Source organism: Ascaphus truei, chromosome 5, assembly GCF_040206685.1.
Source record: "Ascaphus truei isolate aAscTru1 chromosome 5, aAscTru1.hap1, whole genome shotgun sequence".
NCBI classification, from domain to species: Eukaryota; Metazoa; Chordata; class Amphibia; order Anura; family Ascaphidae; genus Ascaphus; species Ascaphus truei.
In genome coordinates this window covers 136,892,199-136,916,778 of record NC_134487.1, presented here as the reverse complement: position 1 = coordinate 136,916,778, position 24,580 = coordinate 136,892,199, and the positions used below count along the sequence as shown (strand labels likewise).

Here is a 24,580-nt window from a genome sequence, read left to right as displayed (position 1 = left end):
CCATAATGCACAGAGCCACGTTTGGCGAAAACCAAACACAGCATATCAGTACAAACACCTCATATCAAATGTCAAGTACGGTGGTGGAGGGGTGATGATTTGGGCTTGTTTTGCAGCCACAGGACCTGGGAACCTTGCAGTCATTGAGTCAACCATGGACTCCTCTGTATACCAAAGTATTCTAGAGTCAAATGTGAGGCCATCTGTCCGACAGCTAAAGCTTGGCTGAAATTGGGTCATGCAACAGGACAATGATCCCAAGCACACCAGCAAGTCTACAACAGAATGGCTGAAAAAGAAAAGAATCAAGGTGTTGCAATGGCCCTGTAAAAGACCAGACCTCAACCCGATTGAAATGCTGTGGCGGGACCTTAAGAGAGCTGTGCATAAACAAATGCCCACAAACCTCAATGAACTGAAGCAACGTTGTAAAGAAGAGTGGGCCAAAATTCTTCCACAATGATGTAAGAGACTAATAAAGTCATACAGAAAATGATTACTTCAAGTTATTGCTGCTAAAGGTGGTTCTACAAGCTATTGAATCATAAGGTGTACTTAGTTTTTGCACATGGCTTCTCCATTTTGGCTTTATTTTTGTTAAATAAATCATGACACAGTGTAACACTCATGTGTTGTTGTTCATCTGAGGTTGTATTTACCTAATTTTAAGACCTGCTAAAGAACAGATTATTGTTATGTCCTGATATGTAAAACAATAGAATTCAGAGGGTGTACTTTCTTTTTCACACAACTGTACAGTGGTAATACAACTTGCCTGATAAATAGCTTCACAGAAGATGCATACGATTTGTTTACATATGATATGGAGTGCTTTATTAAGAAATGTCAATTTGCCATTCCCTCTCCCTCTTATGCCTGCTTCTTCTTTACTCTATATACATTATTCTCTGGTAATGAACATGCAGAAAGATACAGCGGACATGACAGGTAGATTTCACAGCCGAATGTAGTATCTCTGGATATTTATGAAGGTAAACCGCTGAAGCTTCATTCTTGTGATTTACTGACGCCAGCAGAACCCCTTGATACCACTCCCATAGTCCCATAATCCCCTTCTGACCTTCCCGTAGCCTTCATATAACAGCAGGTATGCACACCAGAAACGTGTGCTCCAAAACCACATCATGGTATAATGCCAATGCTATTACATCCCCTTTTACTGTGCAATTGTGTAAGAAATGTATGACCATTACAGCTGTTGCACTTCTCTATGTACATCTCTCTAGTTAATACTGTAAGGTGGGAGTGACAGAATTCTGATACCGTTTGCTTAGCAGATGCTTTGGTTTGAAATATCTCAAGGCAAGATGTAAAAGAAGTGCATGTGGATATGAATGTAATTAACATATTGAGCACAACCGTGGCAGAGTAATGAAAAACAAATATGTTTATCACTTCCTGTCAAGTGCTTCCACAAGGAAGCAAATTAGTAAATTTCTTTTTACAGCATTACACTTAACATCAACATCCCGGCATCGTGGGTAGGAATCTTTCAACATTTTTGAAGGTTTATTTATTTTGCAGTAATTTGGAACAAAGGTGTAAAGTCTTTGCAGAGCACTATTTTGGAGGAATTTAGATTACAGAGATTTGCCAATAATTCTCGGTTCCCTTCTTAAGCTTTTTATGAATTTAGTGAAGTCAGCGACATATTAATGACAACCTTTGCAGATTTGGAGCTAATTAGTTTGAGAACAGCCACCACATGTTGCAGTTGTATTTGTGAAAGGTGCTTGAAATTCCAGAACCGGATGTAATGCATTACATGACTTTGATTCACTTTTGCCCTATTATATTATGTGACAAGAATGAGAATTTTGACGAGAGAGAGAGAAAGAGAGAAAGAGAGAAAGAGAGAAAGAGAGAAAGAGAGAAAGAGAGAAAGAGAGAAAGAGAGAAAGAGAGAAAGAGAGAAAGAGAGAGAGAGAGAGAGAGAGAGAGAGAGAGAGAAAATGTAACGCCAAAGTATTAATAATTATAACCTTAATAGTGACTAAAGTATTAAAGTAATAAAGTGAACTAAACTGTGTAATATATGCAAAGTGTAATTACTGTATTTCTAAAGAACACATTAAATATCAACAAAAATGCATCACACAATAAACTTCACAGAATGTAAAAATGTGAAAGTGCAAAAAATGTAAGGAAAAGGTAAAGAGTCCAACCAGTCCTTTTAAATCAATCCATGAAAATGGTTGATAATTGGTGCTGGTGTGGGGGTCTCCGGCTGCTCTCAAGTAGGATGAACCACATCCAAGATACCTAGAAAAGAAAAAGAAGAGAGAGCGCACGCCCCATAGCGTAATATTGTTGATTTAATGTTAAAAGGGAAGGGGGGGGGGGAGAAAGAAATGCACTTACTGGTGTAAAATTAAATTAAAACATTGTGTGAATAAATCACCACCATCCGGTCTCTGAACTGCAAACGTACACAGATCTTGGCTCCCTCAGGGCTGCGTGGAGATGATGCTGTTCACAGGAGGCCAGTGGTGTAATTCGCCGACAAAGATTCAGTCCGTGTGGTTCCGTGAATCGCCTCTTCCACTTGAATGGCCGGAGAGTAAATCTCACGCTTCAGTGCTGCCTCGTGCGCGTGCGCAGCGTCACAGTGACGCAATTGCGCAAAAGGAATCCCTGACGCGTTTCATCACCAGAGGGCGACTTTCTCAAAGGGCTCATGCTGAGTGGACAAGGCTCCTGATATTTATAGCCAGTTGGTTGCTTAGCAACCCATAATTAAAGTGAAGTATATTAACCTGTAAGGTTGTAAAGGAGACTGGACGTCCGATAGAGAATAGGTTTTAAATAATAACTGGCTCAAGGATAAAAAATGAAGGGAATAAGGAGCACATGATAGGAAGGATAATCACTAACATGAAACCATAAAAGGGCCATAGAGTTAAATAGGAATAACCCTAGATACAGTATGAAATACAACCATCAATGAACAAAACTGATGACACCTATGTCATCAGTCATATAAGAATATGTGGTGAGGAAACCACATGCCGTGCTATGAAGGTGTTTCCTCACCACATATTCTTATATGCAATCCCAACTATGCAAATCACCTGACCTTGTACCCTCGAGCCCCTTCACCATTTTTTTCCCTTCACAACCAAACCTTCTTCCTTAATATGAAATAACCACGGACACTGAGATGGATGTTAAAATGGCCACCGCTTTATTAACCATAATGTTATACAAACATTTAACAAACACTTTACCCTGCCAGAGTATCCAAACCCCAATCCAAGTACCTCCCATCACCTGGCCCCGTCCAAATGAATCAACCATACTGAAGCAGTTTCTTGAACCCACCGCCCAGAGGATACAGCTCTTTTGCACTAACTGCCCCACATAGGCCTCAACATCTCACCCCTCCCCTCTTTGACAGGGTTTTCATCCCCCCAAATGAAGCAACCTTGCTGCCACAACTTGGGCTATGTAAACCGTTAAATTAGCCCAGATGCCTCCAGGAAGTGACGTATCCATGCCAGAAGTCAATCTCCGCCCTGCGGGTGGGTGCATGGGAACTGCACATTATGGGCTCCAAGACTGATTTAGTCTCCCATTTAGCTACGGGTTAAGAGTCCAATTAGTTCCTACATGTTTCACCACTTGTTGTGGCTTCACCAGGGATAATTAGTGCAACACCAGACACTGCTTAAATACCCACAGAAAATGTCTAATTTGTTGGATTTGGCAATGGCCAAAACAATATATAGTTAGCCAAGGTAAATAATCAGTGTCAGTGTTGTCTATCAGTGGTTGCAAACAATATAAACAATTAATTTTAAAAAATGGTGTGGTATATTTAATGATTAAATAAATAGATAAAATACACTATCTCAATTTTTTTAATCTGTATAATGTATCATCAATATTTAGATACACAATTATATACATTTTTAATCTCCATTCGAGTGTTATGGGTGGGCACTAATGGAAGAACTTTATTCATGTCTGACATAACATACAGTGCAAAGTTGTCAAAATGTGTACAGTATGTGTGGTTGCTGTACTTGTGAGCCAAGGAGCCAAGATTTCATACTTAATCACTTGATTTAAACATCTACACTTAGTTGTGCTTTTTATTTTTTGCATATCTCCCATGCTCCCCCTGGGTTTTGAAGAAATATCGAATCTATTGGGAACTACAGTATGTAAACAGTCCCTACCCTACCTTACCCAACCGAGCAGGGAGTTGCAATTACATTTATTTAAACTCACTGTGCACTTATCACATTGTGTATTTTATAAAGTCACGAAATATAAATACCGTATTTACTGAATTATTTTTTGTCACTTGAATACAGCACTTATCACATTGGATGTGGGGGAGCGCCTAATTGTATCACCATATTGTTTATATGCTGTAACCCATGCAAAGTAACCATACATAACAAACCAATGAAATCTCCCTAGAAGCTGGGAAGGAAGGATTACACCAGTAACACACCAGGTCATACTCTGTCTCTAGTGAAGAAGTGCCCGGTCGCTACCTCAAATGGGAGTGGTGGGAAAAACAAACTTGTAAAAGATATTTAAAACCTTGTTATGGTTTTTTGGTTCCTGTGGACGGACGTTCACAGAGGTACACAATTAGGAGGCTTTATAATGTGAAATTATAATAGGCTTTATTGTGCCTGTTCCTTTTCATCAGGAAAATTATCCAAACACAGGGGGGGGAACAAAGCTTCTATTCACTTGGGAGTATTTCTAGTGAAACACTATGCAATAATTCACATCTCCCATAGTCAAGCAGTTCTCGCAGCCCCAAAACATATAACATGAAATAAGCAGATATAAGCAGTCTCTTAAGAATAAAAGTCTTATCTGTTTCTTGGAGGGAAAATCTCACTTCCTGGTTCAGCTTCAGGTGTAGTAGTTTTCCCTGTATCTTGAAAATCAGCTCTGCTGTGCAGAGCTCAAGACTGGTCAGCTCCAGAGATCTGGGTTTCTTTTGGTCAGTCTCTCCTGGGACTCAAGAACCTCTGCTCTGTCTCTCCAAAGGTCAGCTCTCAGTCAGAGCTAGGGAGGAGTTACTTCCTGTCCCAAAGGCAGGCTTTTTGTAAACAATCTAATCAGGCAGGTGGTGTTTAGTAATTAACTACCACACTGCTAGATTAAAGGCACATTACTGAACAGGGATAAGTCCCCTGTTACAGTTCCCTATTATCTTTGTGGTGCCTTCCTATGACTCAGACCCCCACAGGATCCTTAGTGGTAATGGAAATAGAAAAAGGGGGAGCACAGGTTAGGGTATGATGGGGGATATCGGTATTTTACATGAAATATTAAGTGCAGATATGTCAATACCGTAGCTTTCTTAGCTGTGGTATGGGAGGGATGGTATAACAAAAGTGGAATAAATATCACTTACACAGCCCTGTGCAAGTGTGGCTCGCATCAAGGTATCTTTCTCTCGCTCTTTGTTCGGCTGATGCGGTGATCTTCCTTCCCTGGTTCTCACAAAGTTTTCTCTGCTTCTGCCGCAGTCTATTTTCGCTCGAAATCACAGTGCTCCCCTCGGAGTAAAGGAACAGAGTTAGATCATAAAAGGTGCAGGGGTGCATGAATACTTAGAATTGGTAACTGATATGGAAAGTGGAACAAATAGAGCAGACTGAACTGCAAACACTCACACGGGCCAGTGTGAGTGTAATCCTATAGGGAATGTCTTTTCCTCACTCCAAAATTGACAGCCTTGATGTTTGAAACTCATAAATAGAGCATAGATGGTCTGCAGGGATGATGGAAAGGGGAATAAATAAAATAATATATGCAATAATACTCACACGGACTAGTGTGAGTACACACTAATAGCAGTATCTTTGTCACCTCTTGTAGAACTTCCAACCACTCCTGTGGTAATTCTGTGACGCAGTGGTGAGGTGCCGCTGGGTTAACCTCTCCGTGAGGAGATGTGGAATAAAAGTAGTCCCCGCTTGATCTGTGGTCGAGGTGGTGCACTTTAATAAAACATTAATAAAACATTAGAAGCTTACGTCAAAAGATGAAGTAAGTACAATAAAAAGCCAGTCTCTGAGTAGTTGGTATGAGCCTCGTTGAGTACAGCCCGTTGCATCCGCATCCAGGTGCAGTGCTGTGCTCTCGTTCTCGTGTCTCTGGACGGTGACAGGAAAGGTTCAGAATGCTTGGGTGATTTGAGCAATGCGTTTCGCCCTATCTTGGGCTTCCTCAGGCTCAATCCCTCCCATACCACAGCTAAGAAAGCTTGGGTATTGACATATCTGCACTTAATATTTCATGTAAAATACCGATATCCCCCATCATCCCCTAACCTGTGCTCCCCCTTTTTCTGTTTCCATACTCAGTCTCTATAATGGAAGGTCCCACAGTCCAAGGTCCCACATGCATCATGCTTGGATCACTCCTGACTATGGTAGAAGGCTATATAGTAAAAAAACATATTTCTGGGCCTTTCTGACTCTCTGGTACCATCAGAAAAGAAAAACTAACTGGACACTCTATGAAGGGTCCAATGAAATTACCAGTAAGATCAAAATCAAAGACTAAGGAAAACCAGTATAAGTGCATCTGTAAAATAAATTAACCAGCGCACTAAATAAATGTAAATATTGGGAAACACTAAGCAGTTAGTCCTGTCTATCACCCAACTGTAGGCAGATACCAGCCACGTCTCCCAGTGGATACAGCATGTATGTACTGCCCAGTTCATTGGGAACTAGCCAGACAGACGTTGCTTCTTGGAATTATAAATGTCTTGAGCAGTTTTGCGAACAGCCACCTGGACATTGTTTTCCAAGACACTTATAAAAATGTACAGTATTGTACTCACTCTGACCTGCCACAGAATGGGAAAGTGGAGGGAATGCTTTGTGCAATAAGCCAGTGCATTTTGTATGAATTTGCATTAGCAACAGGGAAAGTAGAGATTAATTAATGGAGACCAGAATATTCACTTAATATCAAGAATAATGTGTTTTAGGGAATTAAAGGCTTCACTGTATTACTTCCTGTCTGTGGCTTTTTGGAACGGACAATGGTGTAGTCATTTTTACAGGAAGAGCAGAAGGAGCAATTGCCTCGGGTATTGTATACAAAGTATACATGCCTTTGGTTTAGTTCTACTATAGACCTTTCGTGAAGTAAAATGTCAAGCAATTTATGTGCGTTTTTTGTCCCTTCCTAACATTATTAAATTGCTCAATGTTTGCTCTAAAGATATTCCTGGGGTTACCCTCCTTGATCCAGTTTGGCTAAAACTTTTTTTATTAGCACACATGTGAGACTTAACTTTTTATACATTAGGTATGTCCTGTCTAGTACTATTTACTGTAGGAATGAACGGCTTAACCCGTTAACTGCTTGCCACAACAGTTGCAAAGTATGTTGACTGACAGTATTTTCATCACTTCGATTGTGGGGGCGGGGCCTCTCTTTGCCTTATGTTGTCCCCATTATTGTTAATTTATTTACCTTGCATTGTAATTTTGTAAAGCATTGCATACACCAGTGTTTTTGTAACCTTTTTGGTTCAGGAACCCTATAATTATGTTGTGAAATTCTGCGTAACCCCAACCCTCTCTAAACGCATGTGTTTGTTGCTTGAAACGCGTGGGAGGAGCTCTCTTTTTGGTTTATGGATCCGTATCCGTTTTATGTAGTTTAATAAAAGTTTTTTTTATTCTTTTTTGCTAGTGAGTTTCAATTTTGTCAGGGGTGGCTGGTCTTCTGATCATTCCATTTTTGTTATCTTCTACCGATCGGAGAGACGCCATGGAGGGACGCTGATCACCTAGTTAGTTAGGTGCACCGCTAAGCCACGAGGCACGGGGAATGGTAACTAATTGTGAATATATGGTATGCTCAATACCGGACACGTTGTGGGTTAAGAGTTTTTATTGCAGCCACAGCAGATTTGCCGTGAGTGATTGTCTCTCCATCGGCTTGACTGTCAGACAGTGCAGGTCTGCACCCGATCCCACCCCTATACTTACCTCCATAATAGGCACATGAAAACTCCATTTATGCTCCTCTTATATTTTACACTATTATGGATTAGGCACTTTTTGCTGCTAGTGTGTCCTTTAGAGCTTATGGACGTAATCTCTGTTTCTCTCTAATAGCGTGTCAGAGATCAGATATGTTGTAAGGTACCCCAACCCTCTCTAATAGCATATCTGAGATCAGATATGTTGTAAGGAACCCCAACCCTCTCTAATAGCGAGTCTGAGATCAGATGCCTTGCAAGGAACCCCAACCCTCTCTAAAAGTGCGTCTGAGATCATATATGTTGTAAGGAACCCCAACCCTCTCTAATAGCGAGTCTGAGATCAGATGCATTGCAAGGAACCCCAACCCTCTCTAATAGCATGTCTGGGATCAGATGCATTGTAAGGAACTCCAACCCTCTCTAATAGTGTGTGTGAGATCAGATGCTTTGTAAATTAATTTGTATTTTGTACCATTTTCAAGTTACTTAATAACTGCAGGGAACCCTTTTGGGATGCCCGCGGTACCCAATGGTTCCTAGGAACACCTGTTGAAAAACACTGGGGTACACTGTTGGAGATCAATAAATTAAATTAAACATACATACTTCAGCACTGAGCTATTACATTAAAAATAATGAATTGGAGAGAGTAGCATAGGAAAGGGAGCAGGGATCTTAACAAATAAATTGTCCCAACTTTAAAAAACTGTACAGAAAGGCTTAAGAAATAAACAATTTCCCTTGCAAACATATGGCTCTCCCTAGGGGATGATACGTAGCCCACACATCTCTTCTGAGTGTCTGTATCTGTTTGTTTTTCCCTTGTTACATTGTACTAAACAATTCATCCGGGTGGGGGAGTTGTGATGTCCGGCACTGCTGGAGGGACCAACGGAGCACGGTTTTCTGAGGGGCTTGTATATTGTATAACAGGGGGCCAGAGCAAAAAAGAGTGGGTTAAATGTATGCAAACATGCATGGATGAAGCTATTGCCATGATAATGAGAGACACTACAGTACATGTCATTGCACTACTATAAACTGTTTTTTAGAGCAGTCCCCTAAGCTCAATTTAAAAAAAATAAACATTTGCTTCTTACACATCATATGAGGCGCCAATCTTCTGTTGTTATCCTGTTTCATGGACATTTCTGCCCTACATTTTTATGGGTATTGTAAGAGATGTGTGCAGAGGTACATTTAATGGAGACCGATTAAGGTGAAATTATATCTTGGCTTTATTGCGCCTGTTCCTTTAACAAGGAAAAACATACAGTACAAAAACAACAAAATAAAGACCTACTCCACTTTGGAGAACAACTAAACCTTTACTCCAGGCCTTTCTAAGCTAAGCTAAGATGGTTATCACTCTAAACATATATATATATACACAACTGTCCAATTGTCTATGTGCAATTAACCAGCACACTGCTGAATTTAGAGGCAGTTTCTCTCAAACAGTGATAAGTCCCTGTTCCAGGAATAAAAGATGTTTTCTTTTTATCTATCATAAATGTAAGAGGATTTAGGATTTCTGAGGTTAATACATGGGAAAATAAACAAATCAATATTTTGTGGCATGTTTCATTTTATTGCTTTCGTGATAAGGGAAACATTTCTTAACTCCATTCAGTGCTGGAGAGGCCAGCAGTACATTGCTCTGCAGTGCGGTTCTGGTCTCTCCAGCACTGGAAGAGTTAAAGTGATTTCAGCGTGCTACCCTGTCAAAAGATATGGTATTAGGGCACAAGTGAACTGAACCATTATTGATGGTTTGTGCTTATTGAGGCCCCAATTAATCTATTTAACAATTGCAGCAGGCAGTCACCATATCCTCTGGTTATCTTTTATGCAGGTTGGACAGTTTAGAATGTGTTGTGGAGTCATTTAGGGCCATGTTTATTACACAGTGCTATGTCAAGGTGTCTTTCTGCTTAGCGCTGCTTGGTAAAAAGTTAGACAATTGGTCCCTCACTTACTGACTTCAGAACCATGGGAAGATTTACAAACATTTTGGCCAAATGTCACGTCACATGACCAGCGGCGTCGTTTGATGGTTCAGAGCAGGTAAGGGGGGCTTGAGCAGTGTGGGAGAGCCAGCAGGGGGGCACAAGGCAAGAAGTTTGCACACCCCTGGTATAGTGTATGGCATGCAGGTATGTATGATGCATGTACTGTATCTGGTCTGTGTCCGTTTGAGTATGGCATGTGTTGGGTACGTGTAGCGTGCTTCTTTATATGGTGTGTGGGCTGCCTGATTATTGGGTCAGGGTGTTGGGCTTGCCCCCATGGGCTAAAGATTGGCAGCCAGCTGCTGCTGCTTGGTCTGGTCCTATTTCCTGGTCCCAGTTCATTGCCTGCCCAGTATTTTACATTTGTCCCAGCCTGAGATCTTAGCTTACATGGTTTCCTCACCACCACAATCAATTTAGGTACTTGTAATGTTACCTCACCCGGTTTATAGCTTCCTTTACCCAACTTGTCAGATTTTTTGGTAAATAAACTTGGGGATCAGAGTGTCGTCATTGCCAATATTGACATTGTGCTGAAGTCCATGGATCCTCCAAGTATAATGTTGCTTCTATAACACGGACGGCTTCCCCAGCCCTCCCTACTTTCCACAAGCAATGATATTATGTGTACTATGGTCACTGTCAGAAAAAGAGTTGTCTAGTGGTCACACCACTACCGTTAAGCCTGATTCGAATCGGTGTCAGGCCGGGGAGCAAGACAGACACAAAAGAAGAATAGTAAAACAAAATTCTTTATGGGACTTATAGTAAAACGACATACTCTATGGGGACTTACAGTATACTTAACAAATGCACATTGCAGCACATACTGCAACACAGTTCAAGAAATGTATATTATTGATAAGAAAAAACAGATCTACACATTGCAGAATGGGGAAGCATTGTGGGCTAAGAGATAATGAGGGAAAGATAGGATGGCAGACCTGTCTGAGAATGTGCTCACAAGTGGTATATTTATTTTTTGAGCAATTAATGAAATAAACACATCTATCCTAATTTGTACCAGTGAGATAGTACTGTTAGGTAGCATTAAATGTAACAGAGAATATCAAGATATTATTACTGTCTTTGACTTTTATTTGTGGACACTGTAAAATTATTTCCACATCCACATGTTTAGTTATAAAGCATGCTAGATGTGGAATAAAACCCCTGACATAAATGGGCTTTACACGGTTTTGTCAAAATGGCGTTTTATTCTATATACCAAGAGGGAATGCAATCTCAGTTAAAGCCCTCCCCACTAGAAAAAACATGAAATGCATCTTTATTTTATCTTCACTTTTTCCTCTCAAATTTACTTTTTTACTTTCTCATTTCTTTCAGCCCATCTTACATTCTCTAATGTTCTTCTCTCTCCTCTCAGTCCCATTCCACTGTCAGGTTTCTGTTCAGTATGACATTATATTATTCCCAAATGCATAGAGATTTGTAAACGCTGCATAGGGGGATTTTAATCAACTGCTTGAGCCAAATAAGGCAGTTATAATGAAAAGCTAATCAACGTGGGAGCCAATTAACTTCTCCGCACATCACTCTGCACCACACACACACACTCACACTAGCATGCAGCACAGTATATGGTAAACGCATCTTACTCCGCCAATAATATATCACGGTGCTCTTACATATCTGGGGGACACAGTATTCCATACATAGTTCTACTATACAGGTTACCATATAATTAATGTGTAAGGGATTGTACATACTCGTATACAGTATGTAAACTAGCAGACCTAAATCCTAATGAAACACAGACATTTTATAAACACACCTTGTTTTATTATGTTATTTTTCTTTCACTGTCATCACAATGTTTCTTTATATGATGTCTCTGCAGAACTTTTTTCAACTCTATGTTGTACTAATAATACTTCTCATGTCATCAACTGTAATGTACAGTATATTATATATGTGTGGGAAGTAGACAAGTGTGTTTGTCCTTAAAGCAGCAGTCCATGCTGATTTCCATTTTGTTTGCATTTCTTTTTTTACTTTCTCCAAGAAATCTCTTAATGCTCTTTCCAAAGATATTTTTATTATTAAAATCCAATGCTGTTGGAGATATTAGCATTCGAAATATTAAGTGTCCGGAATAAAATTGAGCTCTCCCCAGAGCCCAGCACAGTCTAAAGGTTACCCCAGGAACTAGACATTAAGAAAATCATGCTTTTAACACACATTTTTATTTTATTTTAAAGGGCATAACCTGCTTAGAGGGGGCAAGATACTAACATTATATGAGTCAAACTCATGCAGGCTTCTGAGGAGGGTTGCTGATTTAATATAAAAGAATATGAATATTATACGTATATAGAGTATACTACCACTTTTTAGTGTTTCAAAATTACCATACGCATCTTTAATCCAGTAAAGGTACATATTAACCCTTTGAATGCTTTGCAATGCATCTTAGGGTTCCCTGGCATTTTTGAGCTCACCCTTTTCTTTAGCATGAACTATATGCAGCATATGCTGATGATGTTACAGGCATAAAGAATAACACTGCCGTGTAAAATTTGACCATGATTTAAATGCTGTTCAAAAGCAATTTTAGGAAAAATATCCCAATTATGGCTAATTTTAAGAGAAAATAAGTTTGATCAACATATTTTTTTTTTACTCTATAGTAAGTAGGACAGTATCATTAATTAGAAGGCTGCTTGTCTCTTACAGTATTAGCACAGGGTGAATGTTTAATGACAAGCAGTGAGAAGGTTTGATGTCTTTCTCTGGCAGCAGTGGTTAGCACCTCTCCCATCTGTCTCTCAATTTTTGTCTACATTTATGTCCCAGACGGTGCCTTAGAGTCTGAAGGAGTTAATAGGCATTGAGAAAGCATTATTAGAACCTGTGGGTTTTGGCAGAATAGAGGGGGCGATCTTAATTTGGATTGAATTTTGCAGTTGGATTTATAAATGACTATGATAATAGGGAAAGACAGGGTTGCAGACCTGTCTGAGACATGCAAATGCACCACAAGTGGTAATTTTATTTACTGTACACTGTACGGTGGAGGGTTTTTGTCACTTTTTTTTACCTACCATAACTTTTTTTATATCGATTTATACATGATAACCCAATATAAACTTGCAACAGAGTTCAATGCACAGAGGTCTTATGTTATGCGGTACACTACATACAGTAGAATGGTTTCAGATAAAGTGGTCTCACAAGCATAAAATCCCATTTTTTTGCAATCTGCTAACCTGTCTTATTTTATTTCCCAGGTACACAGTGCTATATAATGGACTTCAGGAGGAAGAGACGCTTCCCATTCACAATGACAGAGAGTCACAGGAATCCTGTTTTTAGCTTGCAGCATGGAATCCTGTATCTTGGAGCTATGGACAACTTTATGGCAAGCACCTTCCAATAGCCACAAATGAGAGCATAATGGCTACATCAAATCTAACCATCAGTCTTTGTTTGAGGTGAAAAGACTTGGGCTTCTGGTGAAACACAACACAATTTTGTGCTTCTAATTCTTTCATCAGGACTCATTTTCAAGAGATGTCTGGTCATTGTGATTCAGATCAGTTTACTTGCTACATCCAAGTCTGAAGAGCCACATATCCACTATCAGTTCAAGAGTTGTAATTGGCAATGCATCCTGGTCCATGTTTGTAGGGTCAGACTACAAGAAACCGAATGTACAGCAAAAGCAGGAGTGCTTGAACAGAGGCAGTAAGAGGAACCAAAGATAGCTTTGTTTCTTCAGTTCAAATATATATATATATATATATATATATCTTTCCAGTGCCTGACAGAGAAGGAATCCTTCAAGTGCCCCCCATGGGCACTGATGGGATTGTCACCAGTGCCCAAGAGGATCAGAAGAGATGGTGTATTGCCTATGTATTATTTGATGTACTGTATCTGCATGTCCTACTCAAAATTGACATCTTTCATTATGCCGTTAAGGCTGACTGATAGAAGACCTTATCAGCATCTTTGATTATTTTTTTTTTACTGCTTTAGTAATCGGCAACATGTTGATCTGCAGGATCTTCCAGTAGCTGAGGTGTTAGGTAGTTGCACCAAAGAACTACAGATACACTATTTAGGTCACTCAACTTCCAAAAATGACACTGATAAAAGTGGTGTGAGTGAGAGGCTGAGATTCCATATGTTAGCTTCTCTATGGATCAACCCAGTAAGAAATAGGTGTCTTGTGCCTGCTAGAGTATCATACTTTTAATAAATCTGCCATTTAAATAGTTGATTAATCTTTATTAAACTGCTGAAATGTCATATATAATTGAAAGAGTACACTCTATAAAAGGTGTAGCCTATAGATTTCTTATGCACTTAATCTATAGGGCAACTAAGCACTTATTTACAGTGACTATAAATGGGAGTCACACAACTGCATGCTCAAAGGCAATCCCAGTACCTCAGTGTCTCTCACTCATACAGGGTACATATGGGTCCTTTTTGCTTTGGTTTCATGTTTATTTATGAGATTTTGTATTTAGCCTGTAATTAGTCACTATTTATCCAAGAGTCTCTGGAACTTATTATAAAACCCAGAGGCTCTATAGGGACCATGGCTCTCCAAACCATTATTATCAGGGGTACTGGCACAACTGGGAAGAGCTGGATTCTGGCACCTTCTATAATTGATACGACAGTCAGTATTGCCAATTTAATACCTTGTCACCATGAGAGTATTGCCCAGTTCTGATTCCCTTATTCCTGTCTTACTGAATTTTGCTCTTTTTTAATGCAGAAATACATGACTGCAAAATTCGTTATACGAACCATGACTGCATAAACATCTACTGTTAGCAAAACATTGGAAATGTATCTACTGTAAAAATAGAGAGTTCTGGATATGCCCAATCTCTGTGTTAGGCAAATGTTGATGGAGTTATGTTGTTTAACTGTTGTGTTTTTAGGATAAATGGGCTATAAATCCTAAAATGCTTTGGAAAAGACAAAAAAGTAAAACCACAACATCATCAAAGTGTGCTTGACAGAACCAAAAGGTTTAAAAATATATATATATATGAAATTATATCATAAAACCATATTGGAGTGGTGCCACCTACTTGGCCACTGTTTTTAAAGTTGTCCTATAGCAGTAAAAAGTAACCCTAGTAAAGAAAAGTTATGTTGCCGGCTTCCCACATCAGCTGAATCTGACTCCTAAAAGTACCATTAGTACAGCTCCTTTTGCCAGAACTACCACAAGTAGCATTGTGGAGCTTGACATTTCCCCGCAATGTTGAATACCTGACAAGGTGCCATAGTTACAGTTTGCTCGTATACTGCTACCTACTGTACTGTAGGCTGTGACTCAAATAACAGTGGATGTATAGGCAACACTGCTTTAGACCACATGTATACTGTAGATCATACACAGAGCGTATGGCATTGCAGGCAATGAAAGATCCTTCCGCACCTCCAAATTGTTTTTGATCCCAAGTGTGCCCTTCTCCTAGACCTTATGTTTGAGGTCCCCAGTCCAACTTTATTATTTTGTTACGTTGTAATGTCCTGTATAGAATTTTTCTTTTTTTAATGCAAGAGGACAAAGAAAGAAAATCCCAAAACAAATATTTATTATTTTTTAAATGTTTTTTTTTTTTGTGTGTGGGAGGTCTCCAAGGGATTCCCCCATTACTTGATGTCATCATTTGTTGCTGTGTAACAGATTATGTTTATGAAGGAATATATTTGGAACAAACCTATTCAAGTTTTCAGAAATATTTATGACTAGGCTTCTGATTTTAGATTGTTAATACAATATATATATATATATATATATATATATATATATGTATATATATATACATATATATATATATATATATATATACATATATATATATATATATATAAAATCAACCCTGTTATAACGCAATACGTTACTACGTGAATCCGCTTATAACGCGATGCAAGCGTGGCTCCCAATTTGCGTATTTATGAATACTTTACAACACTTATTGGTATCTTAAATACTTTATTGTACAATGCATACAATTGTACATTATTTCTAATACGATCCGCTTATAGCGCGATGTGATTCTTTGGACCCCAAGCACAACGTTATAAGGGGTTTGAGGTGTGTGTGTGTGTGTGTGTGTGTGGTGCGTGTGCGTGTAAAAAAGCAGCAAGCACTCCAATGTAGATATCCAGAAAGGCCTGGTGCTAGTCCCATAAATAATGTAGAGAGTACGTTACCATCCAGCAGGGCAGCAGAACAGCAAAGAGAGACAGCACTCAGAGGTAAGTCAGCAAAATAATGTATTGAAACAGACACAAAAATCCGACGTTTCGATCCCCAGAGGGATCTTCTTCTTGGGGGTGTGTAGTGAAGCCTATGCCTTCAGTAAGGCATAGGCTTCACTGCACACCCCCAGGAAGAAGAACCCTCTGGGGATGGACCCAAAATATATTTCTATATGCTTTCAACAAGTATATTTGTTTCTAACTATACCGTCTTTCATTGTGCAATGGTGCATTGCTTGCTTAGGTTTCATAGAACATTATATACCTGTGGACCTGTTAAAATATTACAAGAGTTAAGAATATTCTGGGAACTACTTTATACCAATTCATTCAATGTAGCATTATTAGATGTATTGTACTACAATCTAGGAGGAAGCAGAACACACTGCGTTTCCCATAGCATTCATTTCTATCATGTCTCTAATACTTAAGTAAAAAATAAAAAAACATTCCTCATGTCAGTGAATTCCAGGAAGTCCCCGTAATGTACATCTTAAAGATCATCAGTAATCCATATAGAATACTACAAACAGAGCCGGCTTGGAATTAAGCTGGTGCCGGGGAAGATCATGTGGCCTCTTACCTGCTCGGGCATCTCCTCCTCTCAACGGTGTCACATTGTCATGGCAACGTGATGCCTGCAAGTCATATGATGTTGTGACGTTGCAGAGATGAGGCAATGCCAGAGAGAAGACGTCGTTAGGAAGGTTAGAAACACTTAGAGGCCTTGCGTGTTTTCCCCCGGAAATCAGTTTAACTGGTGTGGGGCCTCTGTAAGCGTGGGGCTAAGTGCGATGACACAGATGGCACCGTCATCAAGCCGGCCAAGTACTGGGACAAGAAACACACTGGACCTCATTCTAGTAGCTTCGATAACTTTGCTCTTACAGTATCTAGAACTATGTGGTATGTTCCCGCCGAACGGTTTGTCATTTGTATTATTACGGTACTCAGAAAAAATCTGAAACCCTCTCAAACCATGAGGCAGGAAAATGCCGAAACCGCACAATGTAGCAGCAAAGTAATCTCACATTTTTTCCAAGTTCTCCCACTGCGATTTTCTCGCATCCTGAGCTGCACAGGGAGCGCCGCCTCTCCATGCACAGCTCTCACAGGCGATCACAAAGTTTTTTTTTAAATTTGAATACTAGTGTGCATGAGCAGGGCGTCTCTGGAGCTGAACCGCATTCATTTGAACATGGTTCAAGAGTTATAGGCTCCGGTATGGGTATGTCCCGGTTACGTGACGCAGGAGATTTAAACATTGCATGGGGATACCGGCACCCCATAAAGGGGCCTGTAACTCGGGAAGCAGGGAGTCCCCGGACCTGAAATCAATGTGTTTCTGCCCCAGAGACCCCCTGCTCACGTACACTAGTATTCAAATAAAAACAGCTTCATTACCTTAGCGGCAAGCTACTGTAGTTAAACCTGAATAGTCTGTTTATTGGGGGCAGACGGGGTGGATAAAGGGGGTAGTTGCCCCAGGGTGGGTGGTTAGGCCTGCCAAGAAGGTTGCAGGAGCAGTTAACGCCATCACTACTGTAGTGGTGGTAACTGCTATGGTAATGAAGGGGTTAACCACTCTCGCTACCCACCGGGTAGGCCTAACCACCCACCCTTGGGGCAACTACCCCCTTTACCCAATCGCTCTGCCCCCAATAAACATTAAAAACACACAACAACCCTACTACCCACCTCTTCTACCCCCAACAACTCCCCCCCCCCAAAAAAAACATACCATGTACTAATGGGCAAAATTACTATTATCCAGATATGGATAATAGCTCATTTGCCCATTCAAAATAAAATATTATCCAGCCAGCATAAAGTAAATAAAACTTCTACTTACCCCTGTCAGGATGAAGGCCGTCCTCATTACCGTCCTCCACGGGCAGCAACAGTACAATAAAAATACAAACTAATGGCCCCTAACCCTTTAATCACCTTAGTGGTTAGTAACCACTAAAGTAATTAAGGGGTTAACCCCGCTACCCACCCGGGTGGCCTAACCACCCACCCAGTTGTAACTACCCCCACCGTCAACACATTGATTGGCACAGTAGTACATCATGCATGATAAGCCACTATAGCAGTCAATGTGCAACCTAAAAACAAAAAAGCACCTAAACAACACAACAAAAAAAAAATCAAATGCCTAAACAACTCCAAAATTAAACAATAATAAGCCCTACAAATACATATTAATTAACTCAAAACAAGAAATATAAAACATAACAATTAATTAAAAACAACCATTTGCCAAAAAATGCATTGCCTGCCACTGTATTTATCTATACGGCACAGATAAATACATTGGCAGTCAATGGGCAATGAGCAAAAGCCCGCTCACCGTAGGACTGGCGAGATGAAATCTTTGATAAACTCGCAATTCCAGTGCCTCGATAAGTTTATCGAGGCTACTAGAATAGCGTGATTTGATTAAAATGGCACTATTTGGATTTTTGCAGCTCCCGCTCCATGTGTTTGAGCAGGAGCCAGAAATCGCATAAAAATGCCATCCCCATGCGAGTTGGCCAACTTATCAAGGCTTTCTGAATAGCAACCTTGCAAAATTTTGTGAGAACATCTCAAAATCCTCTATGAGTTGGTTATCAAAGCTACTAGAATAGGCCCCGATGTCTTAGATTATGAAAAAAAAGTTAATACAACAGAGAAGATATTAAGAGTGAGTGGTATTTTCACTAAATTATACTTCCAGGGTGATGGATTTTGAACCCACTGGCAGAAATATTGTCTAACCAAATCCAGTTATTGATGAACAGCTAATTATTGCCTTTGTATAAAAAAAACCTTTAATTTGAAATAAAATACTTGGATGAGATGTATCAGTTTTCTACCAGCTACATGAACAGGCCAAAATTCTGTTCAGTGCTCAGTAAGTTATACAGTTGTGTGAAAAAGAAAGTACACCCTCTTTGAATTCTCTGGTTTTATCTATCAGGACATAATAATCATTTGTTCATTAGCAGGTCTTAAAATTAAGTTAATACAACTTTAGATGAACAACAACACATGACATATTACACGTGTCATGATTTATTTAACAAAAATAAAGCCAAAATAGAGAAGCTATGTGTGAAAAACTAAGTACATCCTTACTGCTTCCATAGGAATTAAGATGCTAAGTAGCAGACAGGTGCTGCTAATCAAATGCCCTTGATTAATTGATCATCAGCAAGTGTGGCCATCTCTATAAAAGCCAAAGTTTTAGCAGTTTGCTGGTCTGGAGCATTCAGGTGTGTGTTAATACAATGCCAAGGAGGAAAGACATCAGCAATGATCTTAGAGAAGCAATTGTTGCTGCCCATCAATCTGGGAAGGGTTATAAGGCCATTACCAAACAATTTAAAGTCCATCATTCTTCAGTGAGAAAGATTATTCAAAAGTGGAAAACATTCAAGACAGTTGCCAATCTTCCCAGGAGTGGATGTCCCAGCAAATTCACCCCATGGTCAGACCGTGCAATGCTCAGAGAAATTGCAAAAAAACCAAGAGTTACATCTCAGACTCTACAGGCCTCAGTTAGCATGTTAAATGTTAAAGTTCATGACAGTATAATTAGAAAAAGACTGAACAAGTATGGTTTGTTTGGAAGGGTTGCCAGGAGAAAGCCTCTTCTCTCTAAAAAAAAAACATGGCAGCATGGCTTAGGTTTGCAAAGTTGCATCTGAACAAACCACAAGACTTCTGGAACAATGTCCTTTGGACAGACGAGACTAAAGTGGAGATGTTTGGCCATAATGCACAGCGCCACGTTTGGCAAAAACCAAACACAGCATATCAGCACAAACACCTCATACAAACTTTCAAGCACGGTGGTGGAGGGGTGATGATTTTTTTTGCAGCCACAGGACCTGGGAACCTTGCAGTCATTGAGTCGACCATGAACTCCTCTGTATACCAAAGTATGAAGACTTTCCCCCGTGGGAGGCAGGAACGGCACGCAGCCCAAAATGAAACCGCAGCAGGCAATGGTGATGAAGCACACGATTTATTCAAACATCAGGGTAAAAGAGTCTGGCGGATCCTCTTACGCGTTTCAGCCCGTGGGGCCTTTTTCAAAGAGGCTCTTTGAAAAAGGCCCCACGGGCTGAAACGCGTAAGAGGATCCGCCAGACTCTTTTACCCTGATGTTTGAATAAATCGTGTGCTTCATCACCATTGCCTGCTGCGGTTTCATTTTGGGCTGCGCGCCGTTCCTGCCTCCCACGGGGGGAGTGTCTTCATGCTGCAGATCTTCACTGGCTGCGTGCCGGACAGCTGCTGTTCCTGTCATTCCAGGACATAGAGGGATACATCTGATGCGAGCAGAGCCAAGTTTGCAACCGGTTCTCAGATTGCCGGTGCTGCTATTTATTCTTACTACTGGCCTCCCATCACTTTTCAGAACCGTGAGTCTACAATTACAATTTCACTTGTGCTCTAAGGAGAGCTATTTGTTTATTGCTAAGACTGTGTTAATCGGTTGTTTTGGGATCTGGTCAGCATTACATTTACCTATTATCAGGATGCAGCTGTCTTCTATAGACTCTTGGAAGCGCCTGGATAGTTAACCTCTTGGTTACCTGGTTTCATGTATACCAAAGTATTCTAGAGTCAAATGTGAGGCCATCTGTCCGACAGCTGAAGCTTAGCCGAAATTGGGTCGTGCAACAGGACAATGATCCTATGCACACCAGCAAATCTACAACAGAATGGCTGAAAAAGAAAAGAATCAAGGTGTTGCAATGGCCCAGTTAAAGTCCAGACCTCAACCCGATTGAAATGCTGTGGCTGGACCTTAAGAGAACCGTGCATAAACAAATGCCCACAAACCTCAATGAACTGAAGCAACGTTGTAAAGAAGAGTGGGCCAAAATTCCTCCACAATGATGTGAGAGACTGATAAAGTCATACAGAAAATGATTACTTCAAGTTATTGCTGCTAAAGGTGGTTCTACAAGCTATTGAATCATAAGGTTTACTTAGTTTTTCACACATGGCTTCTCCATTTTGGCTTTATTTTTGTTAAATAAATCATGACACGGTGTAATATGTCATGTGTTGTTGTTCATCTGAGGTTGTATGTACCTAATTTTAAGACCTGCTAAGGAACAGATGATTGTTATTATGTCCTGTTATGTAAAACCATAGAATTCAAAGAGGGTGTACTTTCTTTTTCACACAACTGTATATTGGGGTTGCAATGAATGAATAGTAGTTACTCACGTAATAACTTCTATGCACTTCATTTGTTTCATGAATTAAGATATGTTGTATCATTCAGATTTTGGGCGAAAAACCTGACTGAGCAAAGCCTAAAGTATATGCATTAGTGGTTTCACACTCTGGTTTTGGAGCCACAAACAAAATGACATTTTTATTATACAGTACAAATTGACATTATTGTTCTTTCATCTAGATCTTACATTTCACTGTGACACTGGTTGTTATTTTCTAATTATAATCGGAAATGTAAATGCAACATAATATTTTGTCCTAAATAATAGCTACAATTGTTAACTTAATTTCTAAAACGGATTCCTCCTAGATCAGTTAAGCTATGGTAACAATGTAGAATATAATCAAAGAAATGTGTATTGTATTACTTGATATTTGTAGTTTGCTTTTTTTGAACGTAAGCTATTGACCTAAAGTTGAAAATATTTCATACATACAGTATCATAAATTTAGATACATCTTAAAAATGCCACAGTTTGAATGTCGGAGTATTTTTATTCAATAGTGACTCTAACATAAGATTTAATGGGACTGCACTTTTAAATACAACTGGCAGAGAACATGATAATTCCCTTTCAATTTTGTTCGTCACGTTCCCCTTTTGTTCAGAGACCAAAGGGTCAAGGATGTGCCATTTTGATTTAAAAATGTAAGGACTAGGAGCCAGTAAATGGACACTCAGAGCTTTAGTTCCAGGCTGCTGTCAGATTTTACCCTTTAGCCAGAAAGATATCTATAGTTCATTTCTTGGTGTCTGCCTGATTAATTAGATACAATATCTGAGAAGTGTTTGGGGTCTCATTATGAAGTGCCTCACCATATATTATGTTTACGGTCTTTTTTTCCCTTTTAAAATAAAAGTTAGCACAGAATTGTTTCATGTACTGTATTGTCAAAAATGACATGCCTCCTGAGAAAAGGTAAAATATGCTTTGCATATTTGCATGTCATTGCCCAGAATCCCTGGCTGCAGAGGAAGTATTGTATGGGGAGATGGGGAAAGACAGGATTCACACCTGTCTGAGACATGTGAATGTGCTCCCAAGTAGTATTTTTATTCGCTGTTTTTAAAGTGCAATGCAATCCCTTCCTCTGAAAAATAAAAACGTACTTATCCCACATTCCTGCAAACTCCTATAAAAATCTTCATTAGACTTTTTTAAATTATTTTTTAAAGTGGGAGAAAGTCCCTTTGAAAATTCCTACTGGCTGGTATTAATTACAGTTTGATCATACCTGTATCAGTGCATTCACTTGGGGGTGGGGCAATAAATAATGAGGCTGAGACTGAGCCAAGCATGGGGATCCTGGAAAGCACACGGCAGCCATTGAGTCTCCTAATACAGTGGCAATCCTAAGAATAAAACTGCTTTACAAGTCATGAGGGTGTCAGACTTTTGGGGGGATATAAAATGAGAATATTACTTGAAATTAGTTAATCTTTCATACCCTGTTGAGCACAAAGTTGATATGCAGATTTGCACCTTCAACCCCTTCCCCGGCTTGCGCGGACAGCATCACAGCACTGCAGTGCATCACCAACTAAACACACAAAGGAAGTGCAGTACCAACTAAACACATAAGGGAAGTGCATCACCAACTAAGCACATTAAGGAAGTGCAGCACCAACTAAACACCCAAGGGAAGTGCAGTACCAACTTAACACACTAAGGAAGTGCATCACCAACTAAGCACATTAAGGAAGTGCAGCACCAATTAAATACCTAAGGAAAGTGCAGCACCAACTAAACACATTAAGGAAGTGCAGCACCAACTAAGCACATTAAGGAAGTGCAGCACCAAATAAACACATTAAGGAAGTGCAGCACCAACTAAATACCTAAGGGAAGTACAGCACCAACTAAACACATAAAGGAAGTGCAGCACCAACTAAACACATTAAGGAAGTGCAGCACCAACTAAACATATTAAGGCAGTGCAGCACCAACTAAACATATTAAGGAAGTGCAGCACCAACGAAACACATTAAGGAATTGCAGCACCAACTAAACATATTAAGGAAGTGCAGCACCAACGAAACACATTAAGGAAGTGCAGCACCAACTAAACATATTAAGGAAGTGCAGCACCATCGAAACACATTAAGGAAGTGCAGCACCAATGAAACACATAAAGGAAGTGCAGCACACCAACTAAACATATTAAGGAAGTGCAGCACCAACGAAACACATAAAGGAAGTGCAGCACCAACTAAATATATTAAGGAAGTGCAGCACCATCGAAACACATTAAGGAAGTGCAGCACCAACTAAACACATAAGGGAAAGAAGTACATGTAACGTGCATCTACCTAAATAGAAAATCTCTTAAAAGAAATTACAGCATCTCCTCCCCCTTACAAGTAAAAACTGAACACAAGCCAAAATGGGCAATGATGTTTTTTTTTTTCCTCTTTGCTAATGCAGTATTACTGTATATATGTATATTTCATACATATGTATTAAAACACAGGGACCATTTAAAATACATATTTTCCATTTCTACAATCTACACGGTATTAACAAAAATGTTAAGTGGATTTGCTGGTGAAGTAAATTATATGCTGTCACCCTAACATGCAGTTCATCACTAGCTATCAGCAGAGATGTTTTGCCTGCAGAGGAGTATATAACGCATTGCAGGACCACCTGGTAGTGAAAGAGTTAACTTCTATTGCAAGTATAGATGTTTACAGGTCTCAGTAGCTGCGAAGGGGTTAAACAGTAACCAGACCTGGTTATAAAACTGGGTGTCATTATCCCCATGGAGATACAGTATGTGATTTATTGATTTTTATTATGATGCATTTGCAGGTCTAGATAAGGACGTTCTCACACTACAAAGTGTTATGAATCTGCATAAATACATGTTTGTGACTTTTTATTCTTATTAAAAATAAAGTAATGTTGACATGTTCTGGATATTAAACACGTGTGCGTCATTTATTTACTAAAAGTGTTAAGCCACAAGTCTTAGAATATTTTAAATGTGCAAAGTAGGGAATGCACTGATAATGATATAGTAATTTTACCCATTCACAACATTACAGTATTCCAAACTA

The 24,580-nt window shown here is 39.6% G+C and overlaps 1 protein-coding gene across 2 annotated transcripts in view; it reads left to right on the top strand.

Annotated features, from left to right (window-relative positions):
* Positions 1-15,717, top strand: part of HTR4 (5-hydroxytryptamine receptor 4) — a 460,473-nt gene extending 444,756 nt beyond the window's left edge. For both annotated transcript variants that reach the window (XM_075600936.1, XM_075600935.1), the window contains exon 7: positions 13,269-15,717. In XM_075600936.1, coding sequence (XP_075457051.1) covers positions 13,269-13,353 — 85 coding nt within the window. In that variant the 3' untranslated portion in view covers positions 13,354-15,717. The remainder of the gene's footprint in view (positions 1-13,268) is intronic.
* Positions 15,718-24,580: the final 8,863 nt, after the last annotated feature.